The sequence below is a fragment of the Bubalus bubalis genome, chromosome 5 (assembly GCF_019923935.1).
Source record: "Bubalus bubalis isolate 160015118507 breed Murrah chromosome 5, NDDB_SH_1, whole genome shotgun sequence".
In the NCBI taxonomy this organism is placed as follows: Eukaryota; Metazoa; Chordata; class Mammalia; order Artiodactyla; family Bovidae; genus Bubalus; species Bubalus bubalis.
The window spans coordinates 26,582,271-26,599,555 of record NC_059161.1 but is presented as its reverse complement, the minus strand read 5'-3'; the positions used below and the strand labels follow the sequence as shown (position 1 = coordinate 26,599,555).

Genomic DNA, 17,285 nt, shown 5'->3' with positions numbered 1-17,285 from the left:
GGTCTGATCTATAAGCAAGTAGCCTAGGAGATCTGAGGCTCAGAATGTCTATCCCGAGAGATAACTCCGATCTCTCCTGTGCATTCTCCAACCTTCCCAGCAGTGGCTGAGACTTATGGACACAGCAGGAGAAGCATGAGGACTGGTCATGTCCAGGATCATGACCTGAATCAGCAGTGAGGGCCCTACCAAGAGCTCTTCAATGGCTCATTGAACACTGAGTATGTTCCCCTTTCTGTGTATTAACCCAGTGATCAGCCTCAGAAATAAGTGCAAAGGGAAGAGACAACAGAGAAAGAATACAGAACTTCCTTAAATGGTAATGTTTCAGATCATAGACAATTCAGTGCCTTAATCTTTTATCAGCGTCTGGAGACTCCTGATGTATAAAATGAGAAAACTGAATAATACATCAGAGAAACAGCAGTAAGTTTACACTGAGAGCCTCTTTATTTTTGACCATATCTTTAGAAACATCCAACCATGGGTAACTTCATATGTCAAAAGCTCCAAATCCACCTAATGAATTTAGGTTCATCTTTCTGGCTCTTTAGGACACTTGTCCTCCAAGCCCCCTTTTCCTCTTTTTTCCCTCTGCAATCCTGCACCTTTGCTGAATCACTTTTTCTTCTCATATTCACATTGAGAAGATATCTGAAACCATGAGTTTCTATTCCCTTATGATGCAAATCTGTACTAGCTTTTAGTATCCAACAAAATTTGTGATATAGGCAGTCAACTAGGCAAGGATATTTCCCTGGTATATAATGGGCTCAGGATGATAGAATGCATGACCTTCACACTGTGGACAGGAGATAGAGCTAATCCAAATGGTCCTAGGACGTCCTAAATCCTTCAGAATCTCAAACAGTTCAGCCCGACACTGTGCAAGTCTCTGTGGTTGATGGATTTCCCCAGAGAGCAAACTCTCCTGAGGGATAGGATACAGCTCTTTATTTAAACTGGGCAGTGCGGAGGTGTGTCGCAGCATCTTCTTCATGATAGCCATGGAGACGAGGTTTCCACACATGCTGAAGGACTTGAGCTGGAAGCAATGGCTCAGGGCAGGCAGGATGGCTTCAAGATGGAAGTCACTAATCCCACACATGTTTAAGTCCAGTTTTTCAAGTGTGCCTGCAACTTTCTCCAGCAGAACTGAGAGGTGCTCAGCATTGGAGTATGTCAGGAGGTCACCAGTCAGATCCAGGCCCTTTAGCTGACTGATGTTTGGACATTGGGACAGATGGGTCAAGTCTGAATCCGTAAGGAGAGAGTGAATTATAGCAAGGTTATCCAAGGGAGTCATCAGGCACCTGGGGAGAAAAATAGCTGTCTTTTAAAATCTGGGGTGGACTGTAACCTCAAGTTAAGAGATAAAAGATCTGTCCAAGGCCAAGTGTGGTCTGACCATCTGATAATGATCAAACCCAGAATGCCCAATTTTATTTCAACCAGAATCATTTCATCCTCCTTGTGTGACTGGATTAAATACATACAATCTCAAATACTCTCTTTCCTGAGGTGTCAAGAAGAGTAAAACATATTCCACTTCATTATGAGGATGAATGGACATAATGGAATAGACTAAAACAAATTCAGGAGAGCCTGACATCTTGTTGCAACCAAGTATGTGCTGTGCTGTGCTTAGTTGCAGTCAAGTCCAACTCTTTGTGACCACATGGATTGAAGCCTGCCAGGCTCCTCGGTCCATGGGGATTCTCCAGGCAAGAATACTGTGGAGGAGATTCTCTCCAGGGGATCTTCCCAACCCAGGGATCGAACCCAGGTCTCCCACATTGCAGGCAGATTCTTTACCATCTGAGCCACCAAGGAAGCCCTAATAAAGTATGAGCATCACTGAATTTTGGTCATAAGAGACATACTTAGGGGGCGGTCCTAAGATTGTGGAGCAATAGGACAGGGAGACCACTTTCTCCCCAACAAATTCATCAAAAGATCATTTGAATGCCAAGCAACTTCCACAAACCAACTTCTGAACACTGCTGGAGGACACCAGGCACCCGGGAAGGCAGCCCATTCTCTTTGAAAGGAGGTAGGACAAAATATAAAAGACAAAAAGAGAGACAAAAGAGGGGTGGAAACCTGTCCCGGGGAGGGAGTTGTGAAGGAGAAGTTTCCAAACACCAGGAAACCCTCTCACTGGCAGGTCTGTGGGGAGTTTTAGAATCTCAGAGGGCAGCATAACTGGGAGGGCGGAAAAAAAAATAACAATGAATATGCACCTAACTGCAACTCCCAGCAGAGAAGTAGCCCAGAAGTTTGCATCCGCTACCACCGAGTGGGGGCTGAACAGGGAGGCATGGATTGCATGCTTAGGGTAAGGACTGGGCCTGAATGCCCTGAGGACAATCTGAGGGAGCTAACTTGAGATAGCAACTGAAACTGTGGGATAGCCGGAAACAGAAAAAAAAGAGAGAGAGAGAGAGAGAGACAGAGTACATTCCCTTGAAAAGTTCTAACCTAAGGTGCAGCCTGGCCCACTCACAGAACACAGGACTGAGCAAACACCAAAGGAGAGCTAGCTGGCTGTGGACCAGCCCATCCCCCCGCCAGAGGAAGAGAGGCAGGCGGGCGGCAGCCAGAGTCAGAAGACAAGGGGCAATTTCAGCCCCAGAGATGGCATCCTACACCAAACTGTGAGCAGGCTCCCAGTTGCTAACCAAGTCTTCCTGGGATCCTGGATGACTGACATCTGCCAGGAGGGTCTCAGCCAGAGATCAGCTCCCCAGAGGAGACACATTTCACACCTGAGACGGTGCTCTTGCAGTGCACCCAGGAAACTGAGCAGGGACCGGGGAGGTGATTAAGACACACTGGCCACCTGGGACAGTGCACTCACCAAGCATCTGGTCGCCTGAGCTGCTTGGACCTGGGAAGGGCACAAAACGCACGCCCAACTGAATCTGTGCCTTTGCGGCATACCTGAGACCCTGAACCTGAGCAGCTTAGACCTCAGAAGTGCACAAAACCTAGGGCCCACTTAGGACAGTTCCCCTATAGAGAAACCTGGAGCCTGAGCAGTGTAGACTGGGAAAGCACAGGCTGTGGTGAGCTGAGGCAAACCCAGTGTGGTCCATACACTGCAAAAATTCCCCACACACGCCAGTGATATATGTTTACAGTGTTTCTCCCTCCCCATTTCCCAACTGAACAAGTGAGCCTAAATAAATGATCACCTTCGCCCCCTTGTGCCAGGGTGGAAATTAGAAACTGAAGAGACTTGCAAACAGAGGAAGCCAAAATAAAGAAGAGAGACCTGCCCTGGAAGTGACAGGTGCAACAGATTAAAACCCTGTAGTTAGCATTGACTAAGCATTGGAAGGGGTCTATAGACCTTGAGAAGAAGTATAAGCTGGAACAAGGAACTATCTGAAACTAAACTGACTCCACACTGCCCTCAACAGCTCCAGAGAAATTCCTAGATACAGTTTCACTATTATCACTTTTTAATTTTTTAGTTCTTTATTACTCCTTTAATTTTCATTTTTATAACTTACTATTACTTTTCAAAAAAGACCCTATTTTTAAAGCAAATTTCATATATATTTTTTATAGTTTTTGTGATTGATTTTGCTTTGTATTTTTAATATTGTATCTTTGAGAGTCTAACCTCTAAATTTTTAAGCTTTGCTTTTTGGTATTTATTATCAATTTTGTACCTTTAAGAATCTAATCTTCAGTACCCATTTTTACTTAGGGTTATGATCACTAAATTGGTTGCTCTCTCCCCCTTTGACTCTCCCTTTTCTCCCCTAGGTCACCTCTGTCTCCTCCCTCCTCCTTCTCTTCTCTACTTAACTCGGTGAATTTCTCTGGGTGTTCTTGGCTGTGGAGAACACTTAGAGAACTGACTACTGGCTAGACTGGTCTCTCCCCTTTTGACTCCCCCTCTTCTCCTCCTGGTCACCTCTATCTCCCTCCTTCCTCTTCTTTTCTCTGTGTTAACTCTGTGAACCTCTCTGGGTGTCCCTCACTGTGGAGAATCTTTTCACCATTAACCTAGATGATTTATCATCTGTGCTGTACAGATGGAGAAGTCTTGAGGCTACTGTAAGAATAAGACTGAAAGCCAGAGGCAGGAGGCTTAAATCCAAAACTTGACAACACCAGAAAACTCCTGACTTGAGGGAACATTAATCTACAAGAGCTCATCCAAAAGCCTCCCTATCTACAATGAAACCAAGCTCCACCCAAGAGCCAACAAGTTCCAGAGCAAGACAGTGCCATGCTAATTCTCCAGCAATGCAGGAACAGAGCCCTGAGAGTTAAAATATAGGCTGCCCAAAGTCACACCAAAAACATAGACACTTCAAAGCTCACTACTGGACACTTCATTGCACTCCAGAGAAAAGAGATCCAACTCCACCCACCAAAACACCAACAACAAGCTTCCCTAAATGGGAAACCTTAACAATACACTAGTCCAATTCCACCCACAAGGAGCAACCTCTACAATAAAGAGGAACCACAAACTTCCGGCATACATAAAGGCCACCCCAAACACAGCAATCTAAACAAAATAAAAAGGCAGAGAAATATTCAGCAGGTAAAGGAACATGATAAATGCCCACCAAACCAAACAAAAGAGGAGGAGATAGCAAGTCTATCTGAAAAGAATTCAGAATAATGATAGTAAAGATGATCCAAAATCTTGAAGACAAAATGGAGTTACAGGTAAATGGACTAGAGAAAAGGATTGAGAAGATGCAAGAAATATTTAATGAAGACCTAGAAGAAATAAAAAAGAGTCAATCAATAATGAATAATGCAATAACTGAGATCAAAAGCACTCTGGAGGGAAGCAACAATAGAATAGTTGAGACAGAAGATAGGATAAGTGAAATGGAAGATAGAATGGTGGAAATAAAGGAAACAGACAGGAAAAAAGAACTAAAAGAAATGAGGACAACCTCAGAGACCTCTGAGACAATAGTAGACACCCAAACATTCGAACCATAGGACTCCCAGAAGAAGAAGACAAAAAGAAAGGCCATGAGAAAATACTTGAGGAGATAGCAGTTGAAAACTTCCCTAAAATGGGGAAGGAAATAGCCACCCAAGTCCAAGAAACCCAGAGAATCCCAAACAGGATAAACCTAAGGCGAAACACCCCAAGACACATATTAATAAAATTAACAAAGATCAAACACAAAGAACAAATATTAAAAGCAGCAAGGGGAAAGCAACAAATAACACACAAGGGGATTCCCATAAGGATAACAGCTGATCTTTCAACAGAAACTCTTCAGGCCAGGAGGGAATGGCAGGACATACTTAAAGTGATGAAAGAAAATAACCCACAGCCCAGATTACTGTACCCAGCAAAGATCTCATTCAACTATGAAGTAGAAATCAAAAGCTTTACAGACAAGCAAAAGCTGAGAGAATTCAGCACCACCAAACCAGCTCTCCAACAAATGCTAAAGGATCTTCTCTAGACAGGAAACACAAAAAGGGTGTATAAACTCAAACCCAAAACAATAAAGTAAATGGCGATGGGATCATACTTATCAATAATTATGTTAAACATAAATTGGTTGAATCCTCCAACCAAAAGACAAAGACTGGCTGAATGGATACAAAAATAAGACCCCTATATATGTTGCCTACAAGAGACCCAACTCAAAACAAGGGACACATATGAACTAAAAGTGAAGGGTTGGAGAAAGATATTCCATGCAAATAGAGACCAAAAGAAAGCAGGAGTAGCAATATTCATATCAGATAAAACAGACTTTAAAGCAAAGGCTGTGAAAAGAGACAAAGGACAACACTACATAATGATCAAAGGACCAATCCAAGAAGAAGATATAACAATAATAAATATCAGTTCAGTTCAGTTCAGTCTCTCAGTCGTGTCCGACTCTTTGCGACCCCATGAATCGCAGCACACAAGGCCTCCCTGTCCATCACCAACTCCTGGAGTTCACTCAGACTCACTTCCATCAAGTCAGTGATGCCATCCAGCCATCTCATCCTCTGTTGTCCCTTTCTGCTCCTGCCCCCAATCCCTCCCAGCATCAGAGTCTTTTCCAATGAGTCAACTCTTCGCATGAGGTGGCCAAAGTACTGGAGTTTCAGCTTTAGCATCATTTCTTCCAAAGAAATCCCAGGGCTGATCTCCTTCAGAATGGACTGGTTGGATCTCCTTGCAGTCCAAGGGACTCTCAAGAGGCTTCTCCAACACCACAGTTCAAAAGCATCAATTCTTCGGCACTCAGCTTTCTTCACAGTCCAACTCTCACATCCATACATGACCACAGGAAAAACCATAGCCTTGACTAGACGGACCTTTGTTGGCAAAGTAATGTCTCTGCTTTTGAATATGCTATCTAGGTTGGTCATAACTTTCCTTCCAAGGAGTAAGCGTCTTTTAATTTCATGGCTGCAGTCACCATCTGCAGTGATTTTGGAGCCCAAAAAAATAAAATCTGACACTGTTTTCACTGTTTCCTCATCTATTTCCCATGAAGTGATAGGACCAGATGCCATGATCTTCGTTTTCTGAATGGAGCTTTAAGCTAACTTTTTCACTCACCACTTTCACTTTCATGAAGAGGCATTTTAGTTCCTCTTCATTTTCTGCCATAAGGGTGGTGTCATCTATATATCTGAGGTTATTGAAATCATAGCGCATAGTGTGGGCAGCTGCAACTGGCACACATAGCGTGGCCGAGATGAGCTACCCCACGTCCGAGGTCAGTGGCGGCAGCCAAGAGGAGCTACCCTGTGCCCGAGGTCAGGATAAGCAGCCGAGAGGAGCTACCCTGTGCCCGAGGTCAGGGGTGGCAGCCAACAGTGCCAGGCTGCGACAGCACAGGAGCAGCCGAGAGGAGCGACCCCACGCCCGAGGCCAAGGGCAGTGGCTGGGAGAAGCAACCCCATGCCCATGGGGCAACCCAAGATGGGCGGGTCATGATGGAGAGATCTGACAGAATGTGGTCCACTGGAGGAGGGAATGGCAAACCACTTCAGTATTCTTGCCTTGAGAACCCCATGAACAGTATGAAAAGGCAAAATGATAGGATACTGAAAGAGAAACTCGCCAGGTCAGTAGGTGCCCAACATGCTACTGGAGATCAGTGGAGAAATAACTCCAGAAAGAATGAAGGGATGGAGCCAAAGCAAAAACAATACCCAGCTGTGGATGTGACTGGTGATAGAAGCAAGGTCTGATGCTGTCAAGAGAAATATTGCATAGGAACCTGGAATGTTAGGTTCATGAATCAAGGAAAATTGGAAGTGGTCAAACAAGAGATGGCAAGAGTGAACGTCGACATTCTAGGAATCAGTGAACTAAAATGGACCGGAATGGGTGAATCTAACTCAGATGACCATTATATCTACTAGTGGGGACAGGAATCCCTTAGAAGAAATGGAGTAGCCATCATGGTCAACAAAAGAGTCCGATACGCAGTACTTGGATCCAATCTCAGAAATGACAGAATGATCTCTGTTCGTTTCCAAGGCAAACCATTCAATATCACAGTAATCCAAGTCTATGCCCCAACCAGTAACGCTGAAGAAGCTGAAGTTGAACAATTCTATGAAGACCAACAAGACCTTTTAGAACTAACAACCAAAAAAGATGTCCTTTTCATTACAGGGGACTGGAATGCAAAAGTAGGAAGTCAAGAAACACCTGGAGTAACAGGCAAATTTGGCCTTGGAATATGGAACAAAACAGGGCAAAGACTAATAGAGTTTTGCCAAGAAAATGCACTGGTCATAGCAAACACCCTCTTCCAACAACACAAGAGAAGACTCTGCACATGGACGTCACCAGATGGTCAACACCGAAATCAGATTGATTATATTCTTTGCAGCCAAGGATGGAGAAGCTCTATACAGTCAACAAAAACAAGACCAGGAGCTGACTGTGGCTCAGACCATGAACTCCTTATTGCCAAATTCAGACTTAAATTGAAGAAAGTAGGGAAAACCATTAGACCTTTCAGGTATGACCTAAATCAAATCCCTTATGACTATACAGTGGAAGTGAGAAATAGATTTAAGGGACTAGATCTGATAGATAGAGTGCCTGATGAACTATGGACTGAGGTTCGTGACATTGTAAGGGAGACAGGGATCAAGACCATCCCCATGGAAAAGAAATGCAAAAAAGCAAAATGGCTGTCTGGGGAGGCCTTACAAATAGCTGTGAAAAGAAGAGAAGCGAAAAGCAAAGGAGAAAAGGAAAGATATAAACATCTGAATGCAGAGTTCCAAAGAAGAGCAAGAAGAGATAAGAAAGCCTTCCTCAGTGATCAATGTAAAGAAATAGAGGAAAACAACAGAGTGGGAAAGACTAGAGATCTCTTCCAGAAAATTAGAGATACCAAGGGAACATTTCATGCAAAGATGGGCTCGATAAAGGACAGAAATGATATGAACCTAACAGAAGCAGAAGATATTAAGAAGAGATGGCAAGAATACACAGAAGAACTGTACAAAAAAGATCTTCACGACCCAGATAATCACGATGGTGTGATCACTCACCTAGAGCCAGACATCCTGGAATGTGAAGTCAAGTGGGCCTTAGAAAGCATCACTACGAACAAAGCTAGTGGAGGTGATGGAACCCCAGTTGAGCTATTCCAAATCCTGAAAGATGATGCTGTGAAAGTGCTGCACTTAATATGCCAGCAAATTTGGAAAACTCAGCAGTGGCCACAGGACTGGAAAAGGTCAGTTTTCATTCCAATCCCAAAGAAAGGCAATACCAAAGAATGCTCAAACGACCGCATAATTGCACTCATCTCACACGCTAGTAAAGGAATGCTCAAAAGTCTCCAAGCCAGGCTTCAGCAATACATGAATCGTGAACTTCCCGATGTTCAAGTTGGTTTTAGAAAAGGCAGAGGAACCAGAGATCAAATTGCCAACATCTGCTGGATCATGGAAAAAGCAAAAGAGTTCCAGAAAAACATCTATTTCTGCTTTATTGACTATGCCAAAGCCTTTGACTGTGTGGATCACAATAAACTGTGGAAATTATAAATATATATGCACCCAACATAGGAGTACCGCAATATGTAGGGCAAATGCTAACAAGTATGAAAGGGGAAATTAACAATAACACAATAATAGTGGAAGACTTTAATACTCCACTTACACCTATGGATAGATCAACTAAACAGAAAATTAACAAGAAAACACAAACTTTAAATGATGCAATGGACCAAGTAGACCTAATTGATATCTACAGGATATTTCACCTCAAAACAATGAATTTCACCTTTTTCTCAAGTGCATATGGAACATTCTCCAAGACAGATCACATCCTGGGCCATAAATCTAACCTTGGTAAATTCAAAAAATTGAATCATTTCAAGCATCTTTTCTGATCACAATGCGGTATTTTAGATGTCAACTGCAGGAAAAAAAAAAACTATTAAAAATACAAACATATGGAGGCTAAACAACATGCTTCTGAATAATCAACAAATCACAGAATAAATCTAAAAAGAAATCAAAATATGCTTAGAAATGAATGAAAATGAAAACACAACCCAAAACCTATGGGACTCAGTAAAAGTAGTACTAAGGGGAAGGTTCATAGCAATACAAGCTTACCTCAAAAAAAAAACAAAATAAAAGGCAAATAAATAACCTAAAGCACCTAGAAAAAGAAGAAATTAAGAACCCCAGGGTTAGTAGAAGGAAAGAAATCACAGAAACTAGGGCAGAAATACATGAAAAAGAAACAAAGGAGACTGTAGAAAAAATCAACAAAACTAAAAGCTGGTTCTTTGAGAAGATAAATAAAACAGACAAACCATTAGCCAGATCCACCAAGAAAAAAAAGGAGAATAATCAAATCCACGAAATTAGAAATGAAAATGGAGAAATCATGACAGACAACACAGAAATACAAAGGATCATTAGAGACTACTATCAGCAACTATATGATAACAAAATGGACAACTTGGAAGAAATGGATGAATTCTTAGAAAAGTATTAGCTTCCAAAACTGAGCCCAGAAGAAATAGAAAATCTTGACAGACCCATCATAAGCACGGAAATCGAAACTCTAATCAAAAATCTTCCAACAAACAAAAGCCCAGGACCAGACGGCTTTGTAGGTGTATTCTACCAAAAATTTAGAGAAGAGCTAACACCTATCTTAATCAAACTCTTAAATTGCAGAGGAAGGTAAACTTCCAAATTCATTCTATGAGGCCACCATCACCCTAATACCAAAACTAGACAAAGATGTCACAAAAAAAGAAAGCTACAGGCCAATATCACTGATGAACACAGATGCAAAAATCCTCAACAAAATTCTAGCAAACAGAATCCAACAACACATTTTAAAAAATCATACATCATGACCAAGCGGGCTTTATCCCAGTAATGCAAGGATTCTTCAATATTCGCAAATCAATCAGTGTGATACACCACATTAACAAATTGAAAGATAAAAACCATATGATTATCTCAATAGATGCAAAGAAAGCCTTTGAAAAAATTCAACATCCATTTATGATAAAAGCCATCCAGAAAGCAGGCATAGAAGGAACATACCTCAACATAATAAAAGCCATGTATGATAAACCCACAGCAAACATTATCCTGAATGGTGAAAAATTGAAAGCATTACCCCTAAAGTCAGGAACAAGACAAGGGTGCCCACTCTCACCACTACTATTCAACATAGTTTTGGAAGTTTTGGCCACAGCAATCAGAGAAGAAAAAGAAATCAAAGGAATCCAGATTGGGAAAGAAGTAAAACTCTTACTGTTTGCAGATGACATGATCCTCTACATAGAAAACCCTAAAGACACCACCAGAAAATTACTAGAGCTAATCAATGAATATAGTAAAGTGGCAGGATATAAAATCAACAAACAGAAATCCCTTGCATTACTATACACTAACAATGAGAAAACAGAAAGAGTAATTAAGGAAACAATTCCATTCACCATTGCAACGAAAAGAATAAAATACTTAGGAATAAATCTATCTAAAGAAACAAAAGACCCATATATAAAACGCTATAAAACACTGATGAAAGAAATCAAAGATGACACAAATAGAAGAAATATACCATGTTCATGAACTGGAAGAATCAATACAGTGAAAATGAGTATACTACCCAAAGCAATCTATAGATTCAATGCAATCCCTATCAAGCTATCAACAGTATTTTTCGAAGAACTAGAACAAATAATTTCACAGTTTGTATGGAAATACAAAAAACTCGAATAGCCAAATCAATCTTGAGAAAGAAAAATGGAACTGAAGGAATCACCTGCCTGACTTCAGGCTATAATACAAAGCCACAGTCATTAAGACAGTATGGTACTGGCACAAAGATGGAAATATAGATCAATGGAACAAAATAAAAAGCCCAGAGATAAATCCACACACCTATGGACACCTTATCTTTGACAAAGGAGGCATGAATATACAATGGAGAAAGACAATCTCTTTAAAAAGTGGTGCTGGGAAAACTGGTCAACCACTTGTAAAAGAATGAAACTAGAACACTTTCTAACACCATACACAAAAATAAAATCAAAATAGATTAAAGATCTAAATGTAAGATGAGAAACTATAAAACTCTTAGAAGGAAACATAGGCAAAACAGTCTCTGACATAAATCACAGCAGGATCCTCTATGACCTACCCCCCAGAGTACTGGAAATAAAAGCAAAAATAAACAAATGGGACCTAATTAAAATTAAAAGCCTCTGCACAATGAAGGAAGCTATAAGCAAGGTTAAAAGACAGCCTTCAGAATGGGAAAAAATAGCAAACAACACAACTGACAAAGAATTTATCTCAAAAATATACAAGCAACTCCTGCAGCTCAATCCCAGAAAAATAAACGATGCAATCAAAAAATGGCCCAAAGAACTAAACAGACATTTCTCCAAAGAAGACATACAGATGGATAAAAAACACATGAAAGAATGCTCAACATCACTCATTATCAGAGAAATGCAAATCAAAACCACAATGAGGTACCATCTCACACCGGTCAGAATGGCTGCTATAAAAAAGTCTACATAAAATAAATGCTGGAAAGGGTGCAGAGAAAAGGGAACCCTCTTACACTGTTGGTGGGAATGCACACTGGTACAGCCACTATGGAAAACAGTGTGGAGATTCCTTAAATAAATGGAAATAGAACTGCCATATGACCCAGCAATCCCACTGCTAGGCATACACACTGAGGAAACCAGAACTGAAAGAGACCTGTATACCCTAATGTTCATCACAGCACTGTTGACAATAGCTAGGACACAGAAGCAACCTAGATGTCCATCAGCAGACAAATGAATAAGAAAGCTGTTGTACATATACACAATGGAATAGTACTCAGCTCTTAAAAAGAATGCATTTGAATCAGTTTTAATGAGGTGCGTGAAACTGGAGCCTATTATACAAAGTGAAGTAAGTCAGAAAGAAAAACACCAATACAGTATATTAACGCATATGAATGGAATTTAGAAAGATGGTAACGATGAACCTATATACAAACAAAAGAGACACAAATGTAAAGAACAGACTTTTGGATTCTATGGGAGAAAGCAAGGATGGGATGATTTGAGAGAAGAGCCTTGAAACATGTATATTACCATATGTGAAATAGATCACCAGCCCAGGTTCGATGCATGAGACAGGACACTCAGTGCTGGTGCACTGAGATGACAGGATAGGGTGGGAGGGGGGTTCAGGATGGGGAACACAGGTACACCCATGGCTTATTCGTGTCAATGTATGGCAAAAACCACTACAATATTGTAAAGTAATTTGCTTCCAATTAATATAAATAAATTTTTTTTTAAAAGAGACTTACTTAAAGTGCTTCCTATTCAAGCTTACTTAGGCACATGACTTGCCCTGAGGCAGTCTTCTCTCTCAGCCTTCCCAGGTGGCTCAGTGGGTAAAAAATTAGCCTGCAGTGCAGGAGTCATAAGAGAGGTGAATTCAATCCCTGGGTTGGGAAAATCCTCTGGAGAAGGGCATGGCAACCCATCCCATATTCATGCCTGAGAATCCCATGGATAGAGGAGCCTGGCAGGTTATAGTCCATAGGGTTTTAAAGAGCCAGGCACAATTGAAGTGACTGAGCTTGCACACACACCCTTATCTCAAGGCATCTGGGTGATATGCATAGAGGATCAGTTTGGGGAAGATCCTACAACATCCATTGGAAATAACAGTCCACAGTGGCTCACTTACATCCCTACATTATTTGCAAGGCACCTACCAATTTTTAAGATCTCTTTTGACTCCTGCTCTATTATCATCATCTCCTGAATCATGCATTTACTATCTGTTAATTACCTTATCTGAATAAAAAGATAACCTGTTACAGACTTGGAATTTGAGACAGGTTCCTTGCGGTCACAAAACTGGAGAGCATGGAACTTTCATTAAGAAATGCTCAGGACTAATGCAAATTTCCCTTTTCAAAGTCCCCCTTCGCTTATCTATTTTTCCAAAGTCATCTAGGAAAGATATCTCTTCGTACTGGAGAAATTGTGCTGTGCTCAGTTGCTTCAGTCGTGTCCAACTCTTTGCAACCTATAGACTGTAGCCGGCCAGGCTCCTCTGTCCGTGGCATTCTCCAGGCAAGGATACTGGAGTGGGTTGCCATGCCTTCCTTCAGTGGATCTTCCAGAGCTAGGAATCGAACCCATATCTCCAGTATCTCTTGCACTGCAGGCAGGTTCTATACCCACTGAGGCACCTGGGAAGACCAGTGAAAAAATTACATACCTACTACCCGTACATCCTAACACTTAGTCTGTATCTTCCTAGAAGAGTGGCCCTTTCCATATCCTCCATCCTAGTTTGGGCCGCTACCTTGATTTGGGTGGTTATATGTTATCACACTGGATGGAATCACCGACTCAATGCACATGAGTTTGGGTAACTCCAGGAGTTGATGATGGACAGGGAGGCCTGGTGTGCTGCAATTCATGGGGTCGCAAAGAGTCGGACACGACTGAGCAACTGAACTGAACTGATGATATCACAGTATCAAAGGGAGGAGTGCTTTTGACTTTCTAGTGTTGGGTACACTGTTACCAGGCCAGTGGTGCACACTCACCTGAGCATCTGGTTCAGGCAGCCTTCAAGGAAGGAGGGAGTCTCCAAATACAGATCCCGGAGGTGGTACAACCTGCGGAACTGAGAGGTAATTTGGACAGCATGGTGATACTCTTCCTCCTCTTCAAATGCTAGCCCATGGATGTGGGAGAGATGGAGTCTCTGTATATTACTCATTTGGCCCAAGAAAGGAGCAAACATGGCCAGAGTAGACAGATGCCAAATGCAACTCACTTCCACTTCCTGAATACAGTCCAGTTGCACTATACCCAGGACCTGCACAATATTTTCTAAGGACATTGACGCGATCTTCAGCTTATTAGAGCACAGGTGTATGGAAGCTTTTCTCTGCTCCACCCACCTCATGAGGTAGATGAGGAAGTCATCTATGATACTTTCCTTGAAGTGCAGTTCTATGAACACCTCTAAAGGAGCCAACGGCTGCTCTGTCCTTGACCTGACCTCAGCCACTGGTGTCATTGATGAGCTTGAGGACACATGGACACTTGATCCAGACCACATTTTCCAGAAGTCCTGGCCAGTATTCCTTAAATCCAGCACCTGCAGTTTGCACCTCCTGTGGGGAAACAGCAGATTGGCTGTTTGAAGGAAACCACAGAATAAAACCACAGACTTAGAATTGAGGCTACACTCTGACTTCCCACCTGAGATTATACTTGACATTCCTACAGCCTTGCCCTCTTCTTTCCTCTCCGCCTCACCTTCCTGCTTTTCCCCTTCCATCCTTCCTCAGTCTCTGCTTCTAGTACCCATAAGCATCACTAGAAGGATGTCAGGCATGTTCTTTTAGGTTTCCTGGCATCTTAGGCACTCTCTCATTGCCAGGAGGCATTTCCCCAAAGTGAGCTCAGCAATAGCCAAGGACTCTGAAAGTCTTCATTGGCATCATCAAAAGTCTCTGGTCCATTCTTTGACCATTCACTCTCTTGACCCCAAGTGTTTCTTCATGATGTCTATCAACCTACTAGGCTACCTGGATTTGACTTACTTGGAATGATTTTTCTGGGCAAGCAGGATATCAAGACCATCCAGAACTGCTTGTAAGGTCCCCAAGTGAGGCTTTTGCATCAGACCCCCCAGAGGCAGACGGACAAAGGGCCAGGCATACACCATGGCCTTCAGGGTCTCACTTCGACTCCCATAGAAGGCTTCCATGAAGAGTGTGGGGAAGAGTTCGATGGGCAGGTACTCCAGAGCTGTGATGGCCAAGGCCTCATCCCTCAGCAGGCTCACTGCTGCCAGGTTCAAGAGTCTGGGTTGGGTCTGGAGACTCATCCTGACTTGGTTCCAAAAGGAATCCTGTGGGTACTTCCAAGGAACAAGACATTCTTTTCAGGCAAATCAGGAGCACACTTCAGTTTGTTTCTCCCACCCTTGAGAGGAGCCTACTCAGGGCCAAGGCCACTGCTCTAGTGGTGGTGGAACTGTTGCAGGGAAGAGCCAATTCACTCTCCAAAATAGATCTCTCTCATTGACTTGAATCTGTTGCTTTTGTTATTACAATCATACATAATGGTCTGCTTCAGGGAACTCTGGCCCTCTGCCTGAAGACTAAACTAAAAGCATCTTTTTTCAGCTCACAGGGAGATAATTTGCCCCTGCCCAACTGTGAAGGACTGCAAGAATGAAGAGATTAACACACCCCTTCCCCAAGGATGGACATTCCAGGAGATACTTGCAAGATATTATTGCCTTTCTACTTTACTTCCTCAACTCCTCCTCCTCTCTGTTCTATAAAAGAATCTGGCACCCAGCCTCCAACAAGATGGTTATTTTGAGACATTAGTTTGCCATCTTCTTGGTCAGGCTGTTTTCTGAATAAAAGTCATATTCCTTGCCTCAACACCTAGTATCTCACCTCTTGAATTCATTGGCCTGTTGTGGGAGTGAGCAGACCAGGCTTGGACCTGGTGATAGAAGTGCCTTAGTGCCAGTTGCCTGTCACAAGTAGAGGGGGAAAAATGCAACCACTGATTCATCCACTGCTTTGCTTAATAACATTCCACTGGGAAGTAGTTACTGGGAGCTGGAGGCTGAGCTTCATCCTTTCAGAAAAAAAATGCTTAAAATATCACTTAGAGCCTTAAAAGTATGGGAATAAAAACATCATGTGGACCAACACAGCTTCCATCTTGAGTTCCCACAGTTAACTGGGGTGGGAAAGGTCAGGAGATACCCCTAAAATGAATGCTGTATGTGTACAAATTAAATATTTTAAATTTCAGGAAATAAAATTCCAAGCAAACATCTTTCATTAAAAGGGCATCTGCTTGATTAAGACATTTAAAAATGATATAAGCCAAAGCACCAATCCAAATATTTGGGATTAAGTCTAAACTACTTTAGAGGCCAAACCAAAACCTTAAATGAGTACACCTGAAAGTATACTTCTATTCATTTATTTTTATTTATTCATTTTGGCCACATCACCTGTAGGATCTTTGTTCCTGGACCAGAGGTTGAACAAGTTCCCCCTGCAGTGGAAGAGCAGAACCTTAACCACTGGAGCCCCAGGGAAGTCTCAAGAAATACTTTTTAAAAGCTCTCCTGCCATCCCAAGGTGCATGCCACCATTCAACACCAGTTGACCATGGGTAAAATGAAGGTGTCCATAGTCTGTAACTTACCAGCTCTGATGTGGGTGGTAAGCCTGGTATATTACCAGGCTACTCAGATCTCAGACATGATGGAGAGCCCAGGTGGTACCTCTGGAGCTGGAAGATTCTGTATCCTTTCTTTGGTACTGAGGGCTTTTATAGACCTTTCTAATCACATCTTACTCTTTCCTACTACCAACAGCCAATCAGAAAATGATACCTGATAATGTTTCACACTGCCCCTCTGGTTAATCCTGATTGAGTCTTTGTCAATCTGCAGAGGAATGAATGGAATCAGATTACATTTAGGGAAGATAAAGAATGAGGGAGGGCTATTGAAGTCAAAGAAGGCTCCTTCCTAGGTTCATTCTAGAAATATTGACTGGGCTTTACCAATACTAGTAGTAGTAGCTGTGGGTGTGAAACCAGGAAGGAGTTATTGATTTGTGACAGCAGATAAGATAAATAAAACTTTAAAGCATCATTGGGGATCTTTGGCCATAAAAAATTATCAAAATGTCCAAGAATTAAAGCTACTTCACAAAGACAGTAGTGCTGTTCTGAAAAGAAATAAAATAA

General features: G+C 42.1%; 1 protein-coding gene across 3 annotated transcripts; it reads right to left on the bottom strand.

Annotated features, from left to right (window-relative positions):
- Window positions 1-427: 427 nt before the first annotated feature.
- On the bottom strand, window positions 428-16,866 carry LOC102396440 (PRAME family member 12). 3 transcript variants are annotated; one of them, XM_044942827.2, is made up of 5 exons: window positions 16,737-16,866; window positions 15,098-15,417; window positions 14,450-14,665; window positions 14,090-14,161; window positions 428-1,313 (listed from the first exon to the last, which is right to left on the bottom strand). In XM_044942827.2, exons 2-5 carry the CDS (start codon window positions 15,382-15,384, stop codon window positions 740-742), a joined length of 1,149 nt encoding a protein of 382 aa, XP_044798762.1. In that variant the 5' UTR covers window positions 15,385-15,417; window positions 16,737-16,866; the 3' UTR covers window positions 428-739. The 3 variants fall into 3 exon arrangements, with proteins under 3 accessions (XP_044798762.1, XP_025141426.2, XP_025141427.2); XM_025285641.3 differs by having other exon boundaries at window positions 14,090-14,665; XM_025285642.3 differs by lacking the exon at window positions 16,737-16,866 and adding an exon at window positions 15,968-16,105 and having other exon boundaries at window positions 14,090-14,665.
- Between the last annotated feature and the right edge of the window lie 419 nt (window positions 16,867-17,285).

Coding starts and splice junctions, on each gene's coding strand:
- LOC102396440 (XM_025285641.3), bottom strand. CDS start 15,384: ATGAGTCTCCAGACCCAACCCAGACTCTTGAACCTGGCAGCAGTGAGC. Junction 14,666..15,097: donor GCCCAGAAAAATCATTCCAA/GTAAGTCAAATC, acceptor GTTTCCCCACAG/GAGGTGCAAACTGCAGGTGC. Junction 1,314..14,089: donor TGCCTGAACCAGATGCTCAG/GTGAGTGTGCAC, acceptor TTTTCTCCCCAG/GTGCCTGATGACTCCCTTGG.